The following is a 24,778-nucleotide window of genomic DNA, read 5'->3' as shown; positions in this document are numbered from 1 at the left end:
GGCGAGGCGTTGGAGTGAGGACGTGGAAGCGCGCGAGGCCTCGGCGTTGCGGGGGCGGCCTCCTAGGGCGAGGGGCGGGGCCGCGCGGGAACTCCACGGAAGGGGCGTGGCCGGCCGTTGCCTAGGAGGGGCGCGTGGTCTCGCTGCTCGCCAGGCTGCGGTGGTGAAGGGCTTCCGCTGCGTTTTGTCACCGTGAGTACGGAGTTGGGGGACGCTCCACGGGACTCTGAAGAGCTCACCGGGGCGGGGGCGAGGAGCGGGGACTCATCGCCAGTGGCGGAGCGCTTTCTGGTTTGCAGGAGGCTGTCTTGTTAATTGTAACAGTGGTGGAGGAGGCGGCTTAGGCAAAGAGCGCATGTTCTCAGAGCCGAACACGAGACTGGGATTTCTAATCCCTGCTCGTTACCTCCCGGCCCTCTGACCTCTGCCTGGATGCTTAAACTCTCTGCCTTCATCTAAAGAGTGCTGATAAATACGGATTATTGCACGGGTTCATGATCTGGGAAGGGCCTCTAGAGGAGGGGCTGGCACGTGGTGAGCACTAGCTAAGTTTCGGTTTAATAGAAGCACACGTCTGTTGTGCGCCCCTTTTCAGGGTCCTTCCGCCAGAGTAAGTGGTCATTGTGTCTCTTGTGCTGATTAGGGAGTTGAGGATCCAACACGGTAGAATTACAGCAGAATTACTAATTTACCTATGAGCAACATGGCGTTTCTTAATACATTTTACGATGCGTCTGCCAGTCAGGTGGTGGCTTTTTTTTTCTTGCTTTTTCTTTTCTTTCTTTTTTTTTTTTTTAGAAAAAGGCAGGGATGGACTTTATTAGTACGGGGGTTTGTGAGTGAGGGTGGGGTAGGTTATATAAAAGGAGAGGAGACGGAAGTCTATTCTATGGCCTGGGGCACCCAAAGCTTCTGCAGTGGCCAAAGGAATGGAGGCCAGAGGTCACAGTCTTAATTTCATCTAGACTGGGGAGAGACTACACCTTCCTGAGAACCGGGCCAGAAACAAATATTATTTTGTTGGCGAGTAAAAGTAAAACTGAATTTGACAGTGAGAACTGTAGGTTCTGTTTTCTGACTGAGCTGGGTGAGGTAAAAGGTAGTGCTCTTTTAAACTAACCTCGGCCCGCAGTCCCAGCACTCAGGGAGGCAGAGGCAGGCCTGATCTACAGAGTGAGTTCTAGGACAGCCAGTGATACACAGAGAAACCCAGTCTCAAACAAACAAACAAACAAACAAACAAACAAAAAAACCCGAACAAAATAGAAAAGAAAAAAGAACTGAGCGGTAACGTGACTCAGTAGGAGAGCTGGTCCTAGGCTGACTCTTCAGCCCTGCGGGGGTGGGGGTGGAGGGGATTTCTAGGACACACCCAGACCAGTCTGCCTTCTTTCTTCTTAGAGGACAGTGCAAATAGGAAAGAAGTAAGATTTAAAATCTCAGTACAGTGTGAGGGGTTTGTGAGGGAGGAAAGGGGAAATGATATAACTATAATCTCAAAAAAAGTAATAAAAATCAGCGCAATATCACTTTTAATCGCAATTAAATATTACCAGACAATTTTTTTTAATGATAAACATTTTATTTCTGTAAGTGTAGTATAACAAAGGCAATCTTGGTGGCCAAAACAACTAAATAGCAAGGAGAGGGCTAGAAGCGAGGTTAGAAAGAAGGGAGTGTTGGTGTGGCTGCTTCCACAGTCTAGCAATGCTAGACCTGGCTGTGCACCTCTAGTAGAAAGGTGAACTGGACAACCACTTTGGGGAAAGCCAAAGATACACATATACTATGGGATACATACATGACCTGGAAGTTTCACTTTTCATATTTTTAAAATTATTTTTTTGTTTTGTTTTTGAGACAGTTCCTCTGTAGCTTTGATGCCTGCCTAAGAACTCACTCCACAGACCAGCCTGGCCTTGAACTCAGAGACCCGTGTGCCTCTGCCCCTGAGTGCTAGGATTAAAGGCATGGACCACCCCTGCCCTGCTGGCTAAGATTTATTATGTGTACAGTATTGTTTGCATGTTTGCCTGTACACCAGAAGAGGACAGTGGATCTCATTAGAGATGGTTGTGAGCCGCCACGTGGTTGTTGGGAATTGAACTCAGGACCTCTGGAAGAGCAGTCTCTCCAGCCCCACTTTGCATAATTTTATACCTTACAGTACAATGTACCTTAGAGTATTTACTGTGGAGCATGATTCTCAGAGTATCTTCTGAAGTCTCCTGGAGGTTTCTGAAGATCTTTCAGAGGGTTTGTAGTTTTTGAGGCTGGATTTTTCATGTGTTTCAATCAACACAGCATAGCAGATTGAAGGAGGTGAGCATTCAGGCTTTTCCATGAGTCTAGATTTATAAAAGTAGTAAAGCAGTGTCTTTCCTATCCTTTCCTTTTATTTGATGTAATTATGCTTCATTTTCAAACATACTGTGTGTGATAGGTTGAGTTGTATACCTTCAGACACAATTCCAAGACCTCATTCTCAGGGCTGGAGAGATGGCTCAGTGGTTAAGAGCATTGCCTGCTCTTCCAAAGGTCCTGATTTCAATTCCCGGCAATCACATAGTGGCTCACAACCATCTGTAATGATGTCTGGCGCCCTCTTCTGGCCTGCAGACATACACACAGACAGAATATTGTATACATAATAAATAAATATTTTTTTAAAAAAGACCACATTCCCATCCCTGTGGATATCGCTTCATTTGGAAGTAAGATTTCTGCAGTTATTGTTAAATTAAGATCCCCAGAAGAGATTATCCTCAATCTAGTGCCCTAAGTGCAGTGACCTGATAGAGAAAAGACACACAGATTTGAGTGGTGTGTAGTCCCGAGAAGCTGGGAGAGAAGCTCTTCAGAGCCTCCAGACAGAGTGAGCCAGTACCTTCACTTCAGCTGTCAGGGAATAAGCTTGTTATTTTTAAATCACCAAGTTGGTGGTTATTTGTTACATGGTATAAGGGACATGACCATATTTCATAAGTATAGTAAAAACTTGTCAGATATCTTTCATATTTAAGAAATGTCACATGGACCCAGTACTCAGCACTCATGCAGATGTGGAGGACAGCAGTTGATAATAAAGTGCCTCCTATTGATCTCTGCTTGGGTTTGGAAACACGTTATCCAGGATCTCACAGGTTGGGCTAGACAGGCTGGCTAGCAAGCCCAGGGATCTTCCTGCCTGTCTCCCTAGCTCTGGGGTTGCAGGCACAGGGCACCCCCTTTGACTTTATGAGCTCTGCAGGTCTGAACTCAGGTCCTCATGCTTGGGCAGCAGGCACTTAACCCACTGGGCCATCAGTCAGCCCAGCCCCTTTTCATAATTTCTGTTTCAAGAGACAGACAGACACAGGACAGATGCTTGGAGTCCATATTCCTAAATCTGAGCGCTTCTACAGCCTGTAATTTCCCCACAGTAAATTTGGTGTGTGAGTGTGACAGCCTATCTGATCCCGAATAGAGAACAAAGCCACGAGGAAGCCCTGACATTGCTTTGTCAGACAGGGCACGTTTGTCTCTAGGAAAAAGCAGAGGGTCAAAACCACTAGTTCCAGAAACTGCTAACCAGGAGCTGAAATGGCAACTACGGAAGAAATCTCTAAAAGCCGTGAATCCAGTCAATTCCTGGATGGTTAACTCGTCAGGAAGTATGGTAGACCATATTGCTTGTCTCTTTGTAGAAGTTCCTCAACGTGGCAGAATTAAAATTTGGTGTTATGAGCTTGATATTTTGGGCCAGTAGTTTTTTATTATTATTTATTTATTTTTGGATTTTCGAGGCAGGGTGTCTCTATAAGGGCCAGTATTTTAAACCCCCAATTGGAAGGCTCTGTGTAGTGAGAGCCACGCTGCCTTTCTGTTTCAGGAAACCTCATTGCCCCAACAGCCTTTGGCCACCAGGTGGTGCTGTTCACTTTCCAGATTACTACACAGGCACAGGCGCTGCCTTGTTCTGCTTTCCGAGGTTTACAGAAGTAATGCAGCTAAAACATTTGAGCAGAATTTGCTCAAAAACACCAGACCAAACAAAAGGGAGAGTGGGGAGTGGTTAGGTAATGGAGAAAGAACACTAACAGCTGCATCTAGAGAGTCATGTTAGGAATGTGAGCCTTTCCTAGGGCGGTGAAGAACGTCAAAGAAATTGAACCACAAAAGGACCTGGTTGGAGTTCTGTTGTTAAAAAAAATGTTCTGGCTGCCATTAGATTAGATTGAGGTGTATAAATAGGGAAGCAAGATTAATCTATGTAAAAAAGTGGTTGACTAGGTGGCTGATGGCAGTGTCTGCTGATACAAGGTGACTGGAATGGAGAGGTTCTGAGTCATCACAGGGGCACAGAAATGGTCTGAATGAAGGTAGGGATGCTCAGGAGAGCGAAGTGGGGGGCAGTACCTGAGGCAAACACAGAAGAGGCTGAGGCATCCTTTCAGCCGGGGTGGGGGTGCTTAAAGCAGTCGTTTCAGTCTATGAATGATGATCTCTTTTCTAGACCCCATGCTCAGTGTAACTCATGATGCTTTCCTCCGTTACGTAAGACACTTTGTTCCTTTAGTTACTCCAATCCTCTAAAGACACCATATAACTCTCCTTATATAACTTTCTTGCTCCTGTATTGGCACATAATGAATACCCAACTATATTAGTTAAAGACATGTTATAGAATGGTAGAGAAGTGTAATATAGAGCACCAAAATCTTCCCCTTTTGTTTTGATATACATGGTAATGCTATTTTAATCATTGTAAATAATTGACTTTCGTGGCATGCATGCTTTAAATGGTGTATTTACTAGGCTGTTTTGTATCACATGTGATTGGTTATCTTTTTATTTAAAGTGCCATATGTCTTGGAAAGCAAACCACATTGACAGCCACAGGTAGTTGTAAGTCTGTATTCTAGGTAGGAAGCTGCTGAAAAGTTGATCAGTTCTTGGGCGTAACTGAGGGTTTACACGAGCTGTCCTGTGCATCCAGTAACAGTGGAAAGAATAATAATAAACAATGTCTTTCAGCCTCATATAGGCCCTGGGGTAGGGACAGCCTATGTGAGGGACATTACAGCTCAGAAGAGCCCAGTTAAGAGTGAGTGTCCTTTGGAAGTATATATATTGTTAACTATACATTCAGTTCCCTTTTGGGGTCTGTTGAAGCAACTTCTGCCTTTCAGAGAGTCACTGTTGGAATGTCCTCTCTCCACTGGGCTCAGGGAGCCGGTTCATGCCCATTTATGTATTCATTCTTCCCCACTTCCTGGCTGAAACGGACTTGTGATTGTTAGACATCCCTTTAAGGTGGAGCCACAGCCATTCGTTCTTACTCAGCATTTCGCACCTCGCTAAAGACAGCTCATAGAGCATATTTACGTAGTTCCAGTGTGCGCCCTCAACCTAATTACAGACAAAACTGTAATTATTAAATTATTAAACAGGGTTTCTCTGTGTCTCTTTGGCTGCCCTGGAACTCACTCTGTAGACCAGGTTGTCCTTGAACTCAGACAGATCCAACCGCCTCTACCTCCCAAGTGCTCCGATTAAAGATGTGTGCCACCACACCCAACTTCTCTCTTTTTTTAAGGACATTATCCTTTTTCTTTTCTTTTGCGTTCCAAGTCTACATATATTTTTAAACACACACGAAACCATTTAGAGGTTTTTTCATCTAAATCTAACTTTACTGTATATCCTTTTCTGACCACATGAGTCTTTAATTTGCTAAGCGATGCGGCTAGGATTAAAGCCGTGGCTTTGACTGGATCCATCCCATTTCTTAGCTTTCTGAGAGTTTAGCTTCGCAGTGGAGGTACTGGTGGGAACCATGTTTATTGCCAGAACTCTATGGAGTTTCAAGGCCATGCCACCACCAAGAAGCGTGTAGTCGGCTCTATCAACACTATTTAAGTGCTGTGTGAAGGACAGTTTGCTTTTATGGTGCTGGGATGAAACGCAGCTCTTTTGCATGCTAGGCAAGCTCCAAAACATTAACTGTTCTTTTCATATGGGTTTGGATATATTTGTTCATAGGACCCATAGAAGTCATAGGGAAGCAAAACACACAGACACATATATCTCGGCATAAACAAACATAACTATGTTTTTAAATATATGGAGAAATTAAGGTTGTAAAACTAATAATGGTAAAGTCAAGGTTTGAAACCATTTTTAATACTGGGATTCTACACTCTTTATTCTTAAGGTTTTTTGAAAATTAAGGGATTGAGATGGGTGTTCTTTATTTACTTTCAAGCCATTACACTGGAAGTCCTCAGTTCTTGGCTGAAACTCCCTTACCCCCTGGGTCTCTCCATGTAAACAAGGCTGGCTTGGAACTCACTGTGTACATCAGGTCATCTCAGACTCCTCATCTTCTACCTCAGCCTCCCAAGTGCTGGGATTACAGGCATGCGCCTGTACACCATGCTGCTTAAGTATTAGTTTCTATAGACCCAATTTAATTATTTATAGAAAATTGGAATGTTAAGCCAGGCAGTGGTGGCGCACGCCTTTAATCCCAGCACTCTGGAGACAGAGACAGGCGGATCTCTGAGTTCAAGGCCAGTCTGGTCTACAAGAGCTAGTTCCAGGACAGGCTTCAAAAGCTACAGAGAAACCCTGTCTCGAAAAACCAAAAAAAGAAAGAAAAAAAGGAAAGAAAATTGAAATATTAGCATTTTTTCAGACTTTTTTGCTCATTCCACAGTAGGCAGCATGAACGTCACATATTTTTATTGAGTTTTCTTGCCATCAAGTCCTGCAAGAGTGATCAGGCTTAGATGACTACTGCAAACAGTGGGTTTGGATTGCAGCTGAGTTGGGTTGCTCACTGAATGGGCAACCCACCGCTTTTACTGCAAGCGTAAAGTAAGCCTGCTCTTGATTTGAAGTAAGATGACAAATTTAGCAGCTCAAAACATGACCAAGACAAAGCCCCAGGAAGGGCAGTCAGGCTGTTTCAGACTTGACACCGGAAGAGGAAGACAAGCGGCCCATGGACACAGCCTCTTAATACCAAGTGTAGAGCTGTGGTATCCGAGCATGTTCACAGTTTGCTTCTTCATACCCACCAGGTCCATTTCCAGCAGAGCTGATCAAGAAAGCCAATTTTCCCAACTCACAGTGGGTCTTATTGACTTAACTTATGCTAATTGTATAGCTTGAAAGAAATCTCTTTGACCAGTAGTTAGGTTGGGCATCTTTCCCTATTGACTGGCCCCTCGTTGTTGTGAACAATATGATGTCCTTGTTTTCTCAAATTTGTTTTCTTGGCTCTTCTTGAGCCCTGGAAAACATGGCTAGGGCTGTCTGTCACAAATTGAATAAGACTCTGGTCTTTGTCCCTTAGGTTCCTCCACACTAGTTGGGAGGATGAACTGACAAACAAATGCTCTGAATGCCAAAGGTCAAAGTTAAAACATAGTTCTCCATCCAGCTATCACAGTCCTTCCATTTCCAGGTGGAGACATAAGAAATAAACCTTCTGCCCCAAGGCACAGACCGCTGTCCAGAGAAGACAGTTCTCATAACAAAGCAGACTCCAGGCTTGTGATAATAGGAACAATGTACAGGGTACAGCAGGTCAGAGACAGTAAGGTTACATTCCTAACATACGCAGCCTTTGTTAAGTAAAGAGAATATGTAAGAAAATACTATACCATCAGAACATGTTTTTATTAAAGATAGCACAATACCATGAAAAAAAATTCGGAAATGAAAAGACCAAAGTTTGTTTTCCGTTGTAGTCATTTTCTAACAATGTGATACTAACAAATTTTGTTAATAATGTCACAAATAATAATGTAAAAAATGTTAAACATAACCTCGTATTTGTGGGGCAAATACATATTGTGTATATATGAAAAAGTTTAAATCATTAACTTTAGATCAAATGCATTTTCTACCAAGATTTAAGTTACCTTTGTAGAAATTGACAGATTGATCATATGGTTGTGGAAAGACCTCAGACAGTCAAAAAGAAAAAAACCCAAAGAACAAAGTTTAGTGAGTCATACCTCATCATTTTAAAGCTCACTGCAGGAACTCACACAGCGTGTGGTTGTAGTGTCAGGACAGATGTGCAGACCCACAGAGAGCCTGGAATTGAAGCCTCGTAGCTACGGACAGTCGTGTGAGAAACAAGTGTCAGCAAGGCTGTCAGAATTTTTTGCCCAAATATCTTAAACTTGTACCAGTAACTGTTCTCTCTTTCCCTAAATACAAAGCTATTGCTTATAGTCCTAGAGAATTGTACTGTTCTTTTGTGTGGGGTTGGTGGGTTCAAGACAGGGTTTCTCTGTGTAGCTTTGGCTATCCTGTAATTTTCTCTGTAGACTAGGTTGGCATCAAACTCAAATCTGCCTGTCTCTGCCTCTTGAGTGCTGGGATTAAAGGTGTGCACCACCACCACCCCACTGAGCATTGCACTATTCTTTATGGTGTGGTTTGCTATTGCATGTTTATAAATATTCCTTCAAATTACCCAACATGACTGTACCATCTCTTTACCCAGTGAACCCTGGGACTAGCCCCAGAAATCAAAGCAGAGTCTTTGAAACAGACCCTAGATTGTGTTGTGCAATACTTGAGGAATACGTAGAGAAATGGGCACTGTTGCTCAACTGTCACTACTGATGACCTGAAATGACAAGGTATTAAGAAATCAAGTAGCTGTGGAACTTGACTGCTGCAGTGATAATGCTTTTTAAAATAGCGTCTCATGTGGGTTATTTTGATGGTACCCTAGAGAACATAAGTGGAGAAAAGGGGACACGAAATAGCCAGACTTCATAAACAGTCTGGCTCTAAATGTATTATGCATGTAGTTGCAATATAGACAATATCGCTTAGCGCTCTGCATAAGATCTAACTGTAGGTTTGCAAGGATTGTAGCACCAATTAACCGTCAAATCCATGTGGTTACTTATGGTAATGTAAGGACACTTAAAGAGAAAGAAAGGAGTGGGGTTCTGAATCATGACTGAAGGTTTACTCAGTAGAGAGAAATCACACCCATGTCTCGCTAGTCTCACGTGTCTCCGTCTCAGTTGGATTGCTAAAAAGTGGAATTGCCTGTTGATAACACAATTCTAAGAAAGCATGCTTGTAGGAGGCTAGTTTATACGTTTGAGTATGTACCTTAAATGAGCGGCTGAATTAATCTAGTGACAACAAATATGTTTGCAAAACTGTACTAGTAATTTAGTAGGACAATAAATTCTTGGCAATCGATAATATACAATTTGTTTTTCAAAAATTGTAAACCATAAAACGAAAAAAGAAAAACTTGTTGGGATTAAAAAGAAATGACAGAAAACTCACCAATATAATATTGGTGATAAGAAATAAAGTCCCGAGCTTGAAGAGCCAGGGAGAAAATTACTAACTGTAGGTGTTTATTCGCCCTGCTTGCCCTAAAAAGACTCAGGACTGACAGGAATTTTGAGTTTAGTAAAAGCTTTATGGACATCTTTATGTAAATATCAAAATACTAAAATATTTAAATGACATTTTTGGGTTCAAAAAAATTAAAAATTCAGAAATAAATTCTGCAAAAAAAATTGAGAAATTTAAAATATATCTACATGAAGGAAATAATTTGACATTTTAAGATATTTAGACTCAATTAAATGTTAATTCTATCTGATTGGCCTATGGATGGTATATAAGAAAAGAAAAAGGCATTATATCTAAGTTCCCGAAAGAACTGAAAAGTAAGCCGGGCGGTGGTGGCTCACGCCTTTAATCCCAGCACTCGGGAGGCAGAGGCAGGGGGATCTCTGTGAGTTTGAGACCAGCCTGGTCTACAAGAGCTAGTTCCAGGACAGGCTCCAAAACCACAGAGAAACCCTGTCTCGAAAAACCAAAAAAAAAAAAAAAAAAAAAAAAGACAGAAAATGGAGCTGGGCATGGTGCACACACCTTTAATCCCAACACTTCAGAGGCAGAGAAAGAGGCAGATCTCTGTGAGCTAATACAATGCCAGAATTTATTGAATACAATAATTCATAAACCCACATTAATTTTATTTGATTTAAGAAAGCCAGATTTGCTTGCTAGCTGATCACTGACAATTACAGGGTCTTTTATTCCAACTTTAATTACTGATATTAACTCCCAGATCACACATTGCACCTCACTGTATGGTGGGTTGCAGAGTCTTCCTTAAGAAGGGTTCAAAGAGGCTGCCTGTGTTCGGATTGTCGAGGGGCTGTTCTGAAGGCAGACAGCTACTGGAGGAACAGGGGCAGGCCTGTAGGGCACTAGACCACAGCTATTTAAGTGCAAAGACGTCATGCTGCTACATTCGGCCTCTGGGTGCACCTTCTGGTACAGTCTCCAGTGAGGAGGGAACTTGGTGTGCTTGTGTAAGCACATGTGTCTTGTAATTTGGTGGGTTTCACTGTTTATTGGCAGAAAATACCAGTCTGTGTCTCCTGATGTGCTAGCAGATGATGGTATTTACTCGTGTAAACAAGATGTGGAGCTATTCTTTCTTGGCACTTTCACTGAAAATGGAGTAGCTCAGGTCAGGGCTGTTGCTTCATTAGATAGAGCAAACCATGGCTGGGCAGAGGTTAGAAGTCAATATTCCAAACAACACGATGCAACCCAGAGCTGACCCAGCCTGTTCTCCATGGTGACTTAATATTTACAGGGAACTTTTACTAAAGATATTTTTGTTTTTGCAGCTAGCAGAAGGCAGGACTCTGGAACACTTTCTGCTGCCTGTGGATCTTCTGAACTGACAGTTTACCAGAAAGTTCCAGCCACTGCACAGTTTCTTCCAATCTACCACTGTTAAGACACTTCCTGCCGCCCATCCTTTCCTCTTGGAGAGGAGTTGCAGGCAACGTCAGTAAAGAGTCTCTCACCTCGACTGTTGTGGTTACCCTTACCATCATGCCGAAGAATAAAGGCAAAGGAGGCAAAAACAGGCGCAGAGGTAAAAATGAAAATGAATCTGAAAAAAGAGAGTTGGTGTTTAAAGAAGATGGGCAAGAGTATGCCCAGGTGATCAAAATGCTGGGAAACGGACGATTGGAAGCAATGTGTTTCGACGGTGTAAGGAGGCTGTGCCACATCAGAGGAAAGCTGAGAAAAAAGGTTTGGATAAATACCTCAGACATTATATTGATTGGTCTACGAGACTATCAAGATAACAAAGCTGATGTAATCTTAAAGTATAATGCAGATGAAGCAAGAAGTCTGAAGGCGTATGGAGAACTTCCAGAACATGCGAAAATCAATGAAACAGACACATTTGGTCCTGGGGATGATGATGAAATCCAGTTTGATGATATTGGAGATGATGATGAAGACATTGATGATATCTAAGCTAACCTAAGCATGCTACATCCCAAGTTTTCTGAAGATAGTTTGCATACTTGGGATCTTGACCTTCAGCTGTTAAGTAAAACTTCTTTTAGCATGAGTATGACTTGTTAAAGCAGATTGATGTATTTTTATTTTTTGAAGTATTATATTTCTTTGAAAACCAAAGATGTTATCGTAAGTGACATGTTAACCCTTTGTTCTTATAGATGTAACTGAACTTAGGGGTAGAGCAGTGTGCACTGCTGAGACTGCCTTTCCATTTGGGACACTTCATTTCTGGCACGTGAGTGCTTTGTGTCTGCAGTTTCCTGTCGCATCCTGGGCTGAATATGCCCCAGTTCCAGCACATCTGCTTCAGGCCCTTAGGCCTTGAGACTTGAGTCAGATTTCCACATTTGTAGTCAGAATGCAGCTGTTTTTGTACTTATGGAGCCATGCCATTTTATACTTTTCATGTTCTGTACATTTTAGCCTTTATGTTGTTGCCACCCATAAATAGGCATTTTGCAGTGCAGTTTTTAAATTACATCAGTAGCAATTTTGAGTTTTAAAAATTAGCCATTGCAGAACTTAAACACTTAGGTGATAATCATCTTGACTTTAGAAATCCAGTAGTTGACAATGTTTATATGTAATTTTTACTTTCCTAAGGCATACGCAAGAATTGAAAATAAAAAGTGAAATAAATACGTTCTGATACTTGCGGAGAGAAGGTGGTTGTTAATAGCATATGGAACATTTTCACTCTGCAAAGTAGGTTGTGTAAAAAGTCATTTCCAAAAAGCTACTGTATTGAGGCTTTGAATAATTTAATTGCTGTGTATGGATTAAAGTTAATTACATAATTGTATAAATAAAGTCTTCCTTAACCTAAGCGTAGGTTAAAGGGAGAGGAGCAACAGCTTAATGCAAAGGCAATCCCTTTTTCCTGAATGGCAGAGTCCAGAAGAGAAGCCCAGTGAAATATGTTGGCATAAAAATACTTTTCCCTTTTAATATGTTCATTATCTCTCTGGTATGTAACAAAAATAAATGACTGGATGATTTTTAGTTCATCATGCGAGAGGCTTTTTCTTTAAATTAGACTCTGGTGCTTAAGAGATGAGCTTGCTGTTAGCTCGTGTAAGTGATGCTGTTGTCGGTCTGCAGTTTGACCTGTGCTGCGTGGGAAGTAAGTATAAGCCTTGTCCGTCAGCCCTCGATGCCTTCTCCCTAAAGAGTAGTTGCTTTCTCAGGCTTTGTTCCAGGCACCCTTAAATGGTGACTGCACATGAAAATAACAGTATTCACCTTTTTCTTTTTTCCCAGTTAGCCCATAATAATGTAGCTTAAGAAAATTCCCCAGTCAGAAAGAAAGAAAAGCAAATTCAATTTTCCTGCTCACTGATGGGTGGATCTCTTTAGATGGGTATGCAGTTCCTTGTAAAGGCTGATTTTGTAAAATGAAGCTGGACATGGTGCCGGACTGGCATTGTCTTTCTCCCCAGAAGGACAATGTGTCTTCTGGAAAGAGAACACATTGCTGTAGCTTGTTCTACGCAGCATACCTAACTATACTGTTAGCTGACATTTGTCCCATTACCACTGTAAATTGTTAATACAGAAGAAGCGTGATCGTGGACCAGCTAGTCTGGTGTTTTCTTTCAACAGCAAACAAGAGACTTCCTGTAGATCACCAGTCAGATCTTCTAGCTTCAGGGTTTCTCACCCTCAGTGCCAGTACTGACCACAAAAACAATTCATGTAGATCATATCCTAGGGTGTGTTATGATAGCTATCATTATTTATTCCAGGTTAGCCTTGAAATGACCATGCCCCTGCCTTAGTGCCACCCCGCACTATTTAAAACTGATTTTCTAATAATAGCTTATACATGAACACTATGCCCTTAGCCAGCAACTTTTTATTCTTGTGTTACATTTTGCTCCTAATACCTCCAATTTTATCCACATACATTTGGAAGTACCCAGTTTTCTACCTCCCCTTAGATTGTTGTTTCTGTTCATGAAAATACTGGGGTTTATGCTGTCACTCTAAACACCAAGGGCTATTTCTCTGCACTTCAAGTTTTTTTTTTCCTCTTTTCCCACCATCCAACCTAGATATCTTTACTCCTTAACCTCTTTCCCCATGATTTGCTTCTTGATGGTTTATCCTTAGTGGATATTTAGTCAACATTTATTATATATCTCCACATTCTGTGCACCTTAAGATAAAGACTGACCCTCGAAAGATGACAGGTGGCTCAGCATCCTCTCTTCCTAAATCCTGCATGCCAGTCACAGGTGTTTTTTTCAAGGCAAAAATCCTGCATCACATGGGCCAAGTTGAAGCTGCACCCCAAAGGCCCAAGAGTCATTCCCAGGTGCCTTGTCTTCAGAAGAGCCAAGGCTCTTCCCCTGCAACTGGGGTGCTTTTTCTAAACAGGTGTGAGAAGAGTACTTGACAATAAGAAGCAAGAACGATGGAGCATAACTGGAACGAGGGCAGGAAGTAGAATCTGAGACTGGGGAGTGGGGAAGAGACACGAGTGAAGGACACCTAGAGGCAGAAGCTTCTTCGCCAGTGTTTGCGTCACTTGGTGTCAGTCCTGTCATCTCACAAGACTGGGGATTTTCACCTCTGCACTGCCTGAATTCAGGTCTCATCACAGGAAGAAAGCAGTCACAACTGGATGTGACCCCCGCATACAATGCCTGTGCAGACAGAAGTTAGAGGGAGAGTTTGGATTTCCAGAAGGCTGACTGAGGCTGTCTTAGTGTTTCAGTCGCTGCGGGGAAACACCATGACCAAAAGCAAGTTGGGGAGGAGGCTTGCTTGGCTCACACTGCCACATGCTAGTCGGTGAAGGAAGTGAGTCAGGACAGGAACTCACGGCTGGAAGCAGGAGCAAGTGCAGAGGCCATGGAGGGGTGTGACTCATTGACTTGCTCCTCATGACTTGCTCAGCCTGGTTTTTTTACAGAACCCAGGACCACTAGCCCAGGGGTAGCTGCACCCAAGGTGAGCTGAGCCTTCCCTCATGAATCATTAACTAAAATGCCGTCTTAGGAGGCATTTTCTCAGCTGAGGGTCCATCCTTTCAGACAACTAGCTTGTGTCAAGTTGACGTAAAGCTAGTCAGCACAGGATTTAGGTTGATTTGCCATGCCTCATAAGGACTAAAGGTCCTTGACAGTGCTGTACACAGGCAATCAACTGATGGACCACAGGCAGCGCTTAGCACTTAAACTTGCCAAGCACGAACAGCACGTGAGGAGCCTTTCAAGCAGGGGGTCCTTTTATTCCTATGGGTCTCTAATTTTGCAGCCATATTTTCCTAAGTAAATACTGAAGGGTTCCTAAGTTGAGTAATCATAATCTAAAATTAGCCACTTGCCAGAGTTAACTGGGGAGCCTTACACAGGCATCTAGCTGCTGCTGAATGCTACGAAATCCCCAAAGTGCCATGCACAGAAAGACCAGAGCTTCCATCATTCTCCAGCAGGCTAAACTGCTGTCTGCATCATTAACATCTGCCTGGGGTCATGGTCTCAGCTGCTGCTGTTCTTCAAATGGTCACTAGGATGTCACTTTTATAGTTTGTGCTTGTGGTCTGTAGAATTGCCACATTGCTACTGTTTTTCTTCTGGCTCTCTCTAGTTTGTTAGTACCGATTTCTTCCCTCCTGTGGAGATGGAAACAGCTTGGTGAGATAGGTTTCCCTTCCAAAGGTTCACCAATTGATGACTAGTAACTGCGGGCATTCCGGTAATGCGTCTGTTAACTTCTGCAGTGTGTCCTGCACATAGCTCAGGGGATGCTAGCATGGGAAGACTGTGTTCAGTGACTCTGGAAAAGCTGACAGCCTTGTGCCAGGGCCCAGTGCACCTTTCTTGTGTCTCTAGGCTTAACAGGTGATGGCCACTGACTCGTTCTTGGCTTCAGCCATTTGAGTCTTCTTCTTCCTCTTCCTCATCCTTCTCGTCTCGTATCTTCTCTTCTTCCTTCTTCCATCTTCCTCTTCCACCTCCATTTTATTTATTTATTTTCTTAGTCAGCTAAAAAGTTGGCAATTCTTGTGAATCTTTTCAAAGATTTTAGACATGCCAGTTTTTTGTTCTCAGCTTCATGTCTTTGCACTATTACCTTGACTGTTTCTCCTGTGTACCGTAGTTTTCTCTTACACGCCTTAAAGTACTCCACTAACGGGAGGTGGTTTGGGGCGTGGCACCACTGCCCGGCAAGATTTCATTCTTTATGCAGGCTATAAATTCCCCTTAAAGGACTGCTGTGGTGGCCTTCTACAAGTTTGGGTGGGTTATATCTTCATTTTTAACAAAGTGACAACGAGGTTGGGGAGGAGCCCAGGGTGAGCCCAGAGCACTCCCTGTGCTCTGCTCCTCCCCGGTGTCCTTGACCCTGTCCTCTTTTGTCACTGCTGTGACAATGGGCACTGCTACAGGAAGGTTTCTCATGAGGGACGGAAAAGTCACTACAGCAGAAGCACTTCCCCTTACAATCCACGCTAGGTCAAGAACATGGCCGAGCACCAGAGTTAATGCATATACTGGGCAGGGAGAAACTAAAGTCGGAATCTTTGTATACCAAGCTGACAATTAAACCAGAATAGAATGGGGAGCGATTGTTCCAGACACTGGACATAAGCTGCTGATCAAGACAGATAAAAAGACCCAGCACTCCTGAGTTATGGGCAGATAAAAGTGCTACAAACAGATGGAACGTTTTTAATTATGCAATTGTCAAGCGTACAAAGCATGGGAAAAACTCACAATATTTTTATCACTCAGCCCAACAATGATTGACACATGGCCAAACTTATTCAGTCTGTAACTCCCATACTTCAGAACTGCTTGAAGGCACAGTAAATGCTTGACTCTTGCTTGCAGAACTCCCTCTTCTGATTGTTAGTTAAAACAAAGCCAAACAAAAACCTAAAGCAGAGCCCTTAATTTTTCCAGCCTTGGCATGGTGAGAAGAGATTTTGTTCTCAGTAGGCTAGCCTCCCGTGAAGAGCCTGGGGTGGCCAGTGCTCGCTCACCAGCCCTGGACGGAGCCTCTGTAACGATCTGAGCCGACTGTGCTCTGTTGTTAGCGCACTGCACCAACCACCAGCCACAACGTGATTCTGGATCTCAGAAATGAATGTTGAAGAAAAATCTCTCCAGACGCATACACATGTATGTGTGACATGTACACAGAGCCTCGAGTTCCATCCACCGTAGTGAGCATGTCCTTTGTTTAAACGGGAAGGATTTCAGCGTGACCATGGACTGTCACTGTTTTCTCCTCTGTTAGCCACCCGTCCCCAGTTACTCCCCCTGGACACACGGTTCCCATCTCAGCGTTAGCACTGGCTAGCAGGTCTACTCTTGGACCTAAGTGTCTGTCTGTAACGTCTAGGCCCATACCCATTTCCTTTTGCCAGGCTGGTACACTAGTGTGCTTCCCAAGTGGAGTACAGGGCCCACTCTCTCGCGTGTTGCAGTTGGTGAGGAACAGGACTAGCTCTCCCTTTTTCTTGACCCCGGGGCCAGCTCTGTCACTTACCACAGGTAGCAACCACGTGGCGGCTGGGGAGGGGCACGCTCCTGCCCTGCTGCCCTCAGGGCTGGTTCACCTGCATTCCTGAAGCTAGGCTCAGCTCCAGTGTGCTGCCCAGATGGGGTGCACAGCCGGTTCTTAAGCTAATGTGCTCCAATCCTCTCCACACTTATAGTTGATTGAAAATAAAAACCAATGACAGGGAAAAACTAATCAATGATAAAAAATGAGTTAAATGGAGCCTAATTTAATGTTTATATCCACTATGTAATCTAGATATTATTTTATTGGTGAAGCTCACAAAGATGAGAGATTAAATAATCTGCCCCAAACCTTAGTAATGAGTGGACGTGGAACTCAAAGCTGTGTGTGTCTGGCACTGTCCAAAGACTGGATTGTTATCCCCTGTGGATAAGCTAAGCATTAGTCCCCTGGAACTCCTCAAAACAGATAGCATGCCACCAATGATAGCACGACTGTTAGTTTATTGTTTCAGTTGTGTTATCCCGTGTACTGTTCCCTGTGGGAGGGTTAGATTATGTCCCCATAGGAGATAGATTGAAGACTAGAAAGGCATAGTTTCCACAATTATCCATGAGAACTACAATCAGAGAACCCCACACCACTGCACAGCAAGTGTAAAAAGAATATAAAAAAACCACTCTCAAATACAAATTTTCCCCAAGATTCAAAGGACTCATGAAATCCTGACAGATATTCTCTTGGTTATAGGGCATTACAGTGAAACACTACCTCCAAACAGTGTATGGGCCACGAGAGTTGCCCTGGGGAGCTACCAGTGATGCTGTGGACCGAGCTTACCTGCCCCTATACAGTGTGTGGCAGCATGCACTGAACACTGCCAACCAAGGGATCTCACCATCCTGCAAGTCCAGAGCTTGGCCTGTGAATTGGTCACAGAGATGGTTGACTGTCCACCTGGTTGACTTTCAGTTTTCAGTCCTTCCAGAAGTTGAGTTGAAACCACCACGTTGCTATCTACTGCTACCAAAGGTATCCAGGTAAGCAAATGCCATGAGGGATTCCAAAGGCCCATTTCCTGGGAGCAAAGGACAAAGGTCAGACTGATTCTTCACCACATAAACTGCCCATCTCATGGTGGAGACAACCATTCCTCGTTTTTTGGTTCTAGTTCAGGTTCTTCTTGTTGCAGTTATTTAGCCTATAGACTGTAGGTTCTTTTCTCATTTAAAAATATTTACGTGTATTTATTAGTTTTATGTGTAGGGTGTTTTGCCTGCATGTATTGCCTTAGCCAAAGTTGGTTGCTTCAACATGGCAAATGGGACTTTGGGTGATTGCTCAGGCAGCCAGTTGTCTCTGTCATCTACTGTACATTTTGGAAGCTGCCTGACTGCACTTCCTGCCTACTCAGTAATAGTATCTCCCTTCTCAGGCCTTCGATGGGGTTAAAGATTATAGTCGTAGTATAATTAAAACTTCAAGGTTAATAGATAATCATCTATATTAGTCAAGCTTGTAGTCATGTTAGTTAGGTTTTCTATATATAGAAAGATATATTTCAGTTAGATAGGTATTCTTCAAATCTTTCAAAGACTACAGAATATGACATTTAAAATGTTTTAAGAACTTAGGACTTTTCATGACAATGAGACACATCTATCTGTTCTTGGCAGCACCAATTACTTCAAGAGGATGATGGGCATCAAAGAGGCTTTTTAGGGAGTTTGTTAGCCATTTGGGCAAGAAAATTCTCTTGCCTGGACTTCTTGCTGTTATGCTGTATAAACTGGACATGCAGGACCCACAGAAAAAAATGACTACTAAAGTTTCCTAAAGAAGGTAAAACAGTCCTTCAGGGTTCCTGCTTCATTCGTCAGGACACACACACACACACACACACACACACACACAAAACCAACTAATGGACTTTGTCATAAGGCAAAACCGATCTTCAAATTTTCTGCTTCATGGAAAAATTTACTGGATACTATGGGCCTGTAGGCTAAAGATGGATGCTCCAAAGATACCAAAAAACTTTGGGTGACTGTCTAGGCAGTGAGATGTCTCAATTAATTCTAGAGTTTTAAAAGTTACTTATCAGCCTGGTCTACAAGAGCTAGTTCCAGGACAGGCTCCAAAACCACAGAGAAACCCTGTCTCGAAAAACCAAAAAAAAAAAAAAAAAAGTTACTTACAATGCACTTCCTGTTACCTTAGGTAATATTATATCTTTCTGCCATCTTTGATGGAGTTGAAGAATAGATAGTTATAATTATAGTTTTCCTTAGTTATATAAAAGATAAAGTCAATATAAATATTGTAAATTTAATTCTTACTTGATATCTGTTTTGTTATATGGAATATATACATATGTTTTACTATGGTAAAGTTAAAACCTTTTTTATTTAAACAGAAAAGGAGAAATGGTGTGGAAATTCCTTCATTTATGTGTTGCTTTTATTGGTTAATGAATAAAACATCTGCCTCGGCCTGTGATAGGGTAGCATAGAGCTAGACAGGGAAACTAAACTAAATGCTGGAAAAAAGAAGGCGGAGTCAGGAGACACCATGTAGTTACCAGTGGGGAAAGATGCAAGCTGTTGGTTAAAACCTTGCGGGTAGGCCGCAAACCTCATGGTAAAATATAAAATAATAAAATGGATTAATTTATTTGTAAGAGCTTACTAGAAACATACTATAGTAATTGACTGAGCAGTGATTTAATTAATACAGTTTCTGTGTGGTTATTTTGGGAGTCTGGATGACCAACAAACAAACAAACAGCCTCCTGCTACAATTAGTTTTATGAGTATGGTGTTTTGCCTGCATGCATGCCTGTGCACCATGTGTGTGCTGGTGCCTATGGAGGCCAAAAGAGGACATCAGATACCCTGAGACTTGAATGAGAGTCAATAGTGAGCCTTCATGGAGATGCTGGTCCAGATCTTCTGGAAGTGTTTGGTGCTTTTAACTATTGAGCCATCATCCCTCCAGCCCCTGTAGAATTCTTTTTTAATCAACTGAACTGAATTACTTAACTCTCAGTGGAAGAGGAACCACAGCTATGTATTTAAAATTTTCTGTGCTTCCCCCAATGAGATCCTTGTTCCTCAGAAAGGCAAGACCATTCATGTAGTGTTTCCTGTTGCAGGCAGGGGGTCACAGCATTTGGTAAACTTGAAGCACTAATGCAGAGTGGTTAAAAGAGCCACCCTGGAGTCCAGGAGACCTGGAGCCCCGCTACCGTCTGTCAGCAGTATAACATTAAGTATGAAGGTCTACTTCCTCTATTGGATCTTCAGCGCTTGTGTAACAACCATGGCTGTCCTGAAACTCTCTTTATAGACCAGGCTGGCCTCAAACTCACAGAAATCTGCCTGCCTCTGCCTCCTGAGTGGGATTAAAGGCCTGCACCACACCACCTGGCCTAAATCGTAATAATAATTAGAAATCTTACTTTGTTCTATGACATCAATTCTGGAGGATAGTTCTGCTGTTTGGATTTTCCCTTGGCTCTTTGGCATTGATAACCCTTTGGTTGTGTATCGTTAAGAGCATCCAATCAATCTCCCTTCCTTTACTGCCTGTGAAGTGAGGTGCAGTACTCCAAAGGAGATGCTCCTCCATCCTGAGGGTACCACCAACTTCCTGGTCCTGTGCAGATTATACAGCCCAAGAATCTCCACTCTCTTTTTCTATCTGGGAACACTACTGCTGATTATCTCTGATTCACAGCACTGGGGAAACCTTAGAAGTCCATGACCAGTTTGGTTCCTCTTCCAGTCCTGGAAAATTGCCTTGTTGGAGGCTTCCAGGTCCTCCTGCAGCAGCTATGAGTCCTGGACCCTGTGCATGTCAGGACTCTGTGCCTTTCTTTCTGCAACAACCCCATTACATACATGTTAGTGTACATACATGTACAATACATGCATGTAGATGTACAGCATGTCTGGGCCCTGTGTCTTTTCTCAGCAATCACATTACATGTGTTTGGAATATCAATTTTTCTGACTTCATCTTTCTGAAGAAAAAATCCAGTCTGTAGTTCACTGCAATTAATCTTTTATTTCTATATTGGGGCACAATATTTTTAAATCATCTTTATTTATTTCAGAATTTTGGAGCATAAGACAGACACTTCTTTGCTTTACATATTTAGTTGACTATTTCCTTCTCTTGATTGCCTAATATTTTAGTTCTAACTCACAGCTGCTGTCCCCAGGTTGGCTGAGGCAGTTTAGCTGGCCTGAGACTCCCTGAAACCATAAAGCAAAATATTAAGTATCTGCAAACATGCACATTTTCCAGTAATACTTGTTTTCAAAGAAAGCCATGAGCCATGTGTATGATGATTATATAAAAACAAGCTAGCCAGGGTAATGTAGTAAGACTCTGTCTAAAAATTTAAAAAAGTAGATAAATAAATGAATAAATAGCATTGAACAGAACAGCAATATGATATTGATTTAGAATTTTAAATCTGATCTTAATTTTAGAGCTTTTAAAAAAGTTTTAAGCCCTGAGTGTCTTTGATCTGAGGGCTGGGAGGGGCACAAGGGACTGAAGCATCTGATTTTCTCATAGGTTTCCTGTTACCCTGCAAACACTTTCAGCCAAATCCAGACCAGGGAGGAAAGAGAAGAATTTTTCATGTGCATTCAGAACAGACAGTGAGAGCAACGGAGTAAGAGTTCCTTAGCCTTTGTTCCCCGTGGCTTCTCATAGCGATCTCTCTGGGGGAGCAATTGGAATGTCAATAAGAAAAGGGAGAGAAAATATTCTCTTTCTTCCCTGCAAAGGAAACAGAGGTTAAAGAGACATGTGGGCACAAAACAAACCAGCGCCAGTCTGTAAATGGGCAGCAATGTCTTCAATAGCTGCACTTGGGGTTCTGTAAACACACAAGCCCAGGGTCAAGTGGCCTGTGGCCTTCCAGAAAGAGAGCACTTCATGGATCCTTAGCAGCGGCCTCCAGATAGTCAAAATGGTGACAGCTGTGAATGATGGAACACGGTTGTGTTGAGGGTGAAGCCAACACTGCAAATCTCGAGACTCTTGAAGATCACATCTGCACTTCATAAATAACACTGAAGGGTGGATGGCCAGAGCACAGTTGTTCCTCTGCTTCTCCTTTAGTGGCATCTGAGGAATCTGCTTGGGTTGCTGGAGGAATCCTTGCAGGACTTATAATCAGGTAGCAATTGGTTGATAGTTCTGCTTGCCTGTCCCACGCTAGTGATGACTAGATGCTAGTTGTGGACAGGAGCTGTTAAGTGGATCCTCTTTTATACCTTCTCTGACAATATTTGGGAATCCGAGGACCCTCTGAAGATGGGTGCTATAGAGAACAACAACCCCAGCCTCTTTTCTGCTCTGGAGGTGCTGAAATTAACCGTCAGGCATCACACACCTCCCCAGGGTTACCCAGTTCCTTAGAGAGATTCCAGAGTTTTCAGGGCCCCTAGTACTGAGCCAAGTTTGAACTAGGCATAAAAAAGTTTCCTACTTGCCGGGCGGTGGTGGCGCACGCCTTTAATCCCAGCACTTGGGAGGCAGAGGTAGGCGGATCTCTGTGAGTTCGAGACCAGCCTGGTCTACAGAGCTAGTTCCAGGACAGGCTCCAAAACCACAGAGAAACCCTGTCTTGAAAAACAAAAAAACAAACAAACAAAAAAAAAAGTTTCCTACTTTTCAAATATGTATCCACTCTTGAGTCCCTCCCTGTCCTCTGGCTTTGGCAAATCTGTCTTCCATTCCTGAAACCCAGTCATTTTAAACATGTTAGGTATGTGGAAATACATAATGAAAAATGTTTTGGAGTTGGCTCCTCTTCATTCACTGTAATATCATGGAGTCATTCAAGTGACTTTGTTTATGCATAGAACTCACTGGTGTAAATATACCATAGTTTATTTAACTATCCACACATCCAGCTTTCTGACTCTGAAAGAGAGAATGCTATGCATACTCATATTTATTTATCTGTAAGCACAAGTTGCCATTCTTTCAAAATAAATGTCCAAGAGTATAATCATGAGGCCATAAGCTTCAATTTTATAGAAAGTTATCAAAAATATTTTTCAGTATGACTGGGGCATTTTGTATTTCTGCCCGCAGTTGACCTAACTCTAGCATCCTTTTGGGATTTTCACTACTCTTTATTCTAGCCGTTCTGGTAGGCGTGTAATGACAGGTAACTGTGGTTTTCATTTTTATTAAGGCTAATGAGACTGAATGTCTTCAAATGCTGCTTTTCCTTTGGAGATCCATCCTCACCAGTGAAATGCTGTTAATGTCTTTTTCCCGTGTCCTAATTGGGTTTATATACTCTAGATGCCCATAGTCCGTTGTTCACATGAACTATTTCAGTACTTGCCTATTAATGGGAACACACAGTATTTGTCTGTTTATGATTGGCTTGTATTACCTAGTGTAATGTCCCAAGATTCAGACACACTGTAGCACATACCAGAGGTTCCTTTTTAAAAAAAAAAAATACTAAGTGATACTGCATTGCAGGCATGCCTCATATCAGTCTGTCTGCTGCCTCTTGTGAATACAGATGCTGTGCTTGTGTATGAAAACCCCTCTTAGGCCGGGCGGTGGTGGCACATGCCTCTAATCCCAGCACTAGGGAGGCAGAGGCAGGCGGATCTCTGTGAGTTCGAGGCCAGCCTGGTCTACAAGAGCTAGTTCCAGGACAGGAACCGAAAGCTATGGAGAAACCCTGTCTCGAAAAATCCAAAAAAAAAAAAAAAAAAAAAAAAAGAGAGAGAGAGAGAGAAAGAAAAGAAAACCCCTCTTAGTGCAATGAGCAAGATTTTGGTCTCAATTTATAATTTTCTGAGGATGAAATAAGAATTCTGAAATATAAAGAGTTATACCATGTGTGGCACCAAAATAAATCAGTCTCTTGACCCTATACATGTACTGAAATGCTGTTGCTTATGTAGTTTAAGGCCTCCTGGCAACTTCCAGCAAGGAAGTAGGACATGGTGAGATAAGAGAAACTTATTTTTTTATTAAATTTTTTCATTTACTTTATATACCAATAGCAGTCAGTTTCCCTTCCCTCCTATTCTCCTGTTCCCTCCCCCATCTCCTGTCTACCCCTCCCCCATCCACTCCTCCTCGGTTCAGAAAAGGACCGGCCTCCCATCGGAGTCAACCAAGCATGGCACTTCAAGTTGAGGCAGGACCAAGCTCCTACCCTTGCACCAAGGCTGGGCAAAGTATTCCAGCATGGGGAATGGTTCCCAAAAGCCAGCTCATGGATCAGGAATAAGTCCTGATCCCACTGCTAGGGGTTCCACAAACAGACCAAGCTACACAACTGTCACCCACACACAGAGGACCTAGGTTTGTCCCACACAGGCTCCCTAGCTGTTGGTCCAAAATCCGTGAGCTCCCACTAGCTCAGGTCAGTTGTCTCTCTGGGTGCTTGCTGTCATGATCTTGATCTTCCTGGCTCATATAATCCCTCCTCCCTCTCTTCAACTGAATTCCTGGAGCTCAACCCAGTGCTTGACCATGGATCTCTGCATCTGCTTCCATAAATTACTGGATGAAGGTTCTCTGATGACAATTAGGGTAGTCACCAATCTGATTACAGGAGAAAGTCAGTTAGGCACCTTCTCCACTATTGCTAGGAGTCGTAGCTGGGGTCATACTTGCAGATTCCTGGGAGTTTCTCTTGTACCAGGTTTCTCCCTAACCCCAAAATGGTCCACCTATCGAGATATCTCTTTCATTACTCTTCCCCTCTGACCTTATCCCAACTTGACAAACTCAATCTCTTATTTTCTCATCTCTCCATCCCCCAATCCACCCCCAGTTTACCAAGGAGATCTCATCTACTTCCCCTTCCCAGGGAAATCCATGCATTCTTCTTTGGGTCCTCCTTGTTGCCTAGCTTCTC

The 24,778-nt window shown here is 42.8% G+C and overlaps 1 protein-coding gene across 1 annotated transcript; it reads left to right on the top strand.

The window, feature by feature from the left end:
* Positions 1-36: 36 nt before the first annotated feature.
* On the top strand, positions 37-12,380 carry LOC130886467 (eukaryotic translation initiation factor 1A). Its single transcript, XM_057788278.1, has 2 exons — positions 37-192; positions 10,686-12,380. Exon 2 carries the CDS (start codon positions 10,897-10,899, stop codon positions 11,329-11,331), a length of 435 nt encoding a protein of 144 aa, XP_057644261.1. The 5' UTR covers positions 37-192; positions 10,686-10,896; the 3' UTR covers positions 11,332-12,380.
* Positions 12,381-24,778: the final 12,398 nt, after the last annotated feature.

The sequence above is a fragment of the Chionomys nivalis genome, chromosome 14, assembly GCF_950005125.1.
Source record: "Chionomys nivalis chromosome 14, mChiNiv1.1, whole genome shotgun sequence".
NCBI lineage: Eukaryota > Metazoa > Chordata > Mammalia > Rodentia > Cricetidae > Chionomys > Chionomys nivalis.
This window is presented reverse-complemented; position numbering and strand designations above follow the sequence as displayed.

What these genes read in the sequence shown, in the direction of transcription:
- LOC130886467 (XM_057788278.1), top strand. Translation starts at nt 10,897, where the DNA reads ATGCCGAAGAATAAAGGCAAAGGAGGCAAAAACAGGCGCAGAGGTAAA.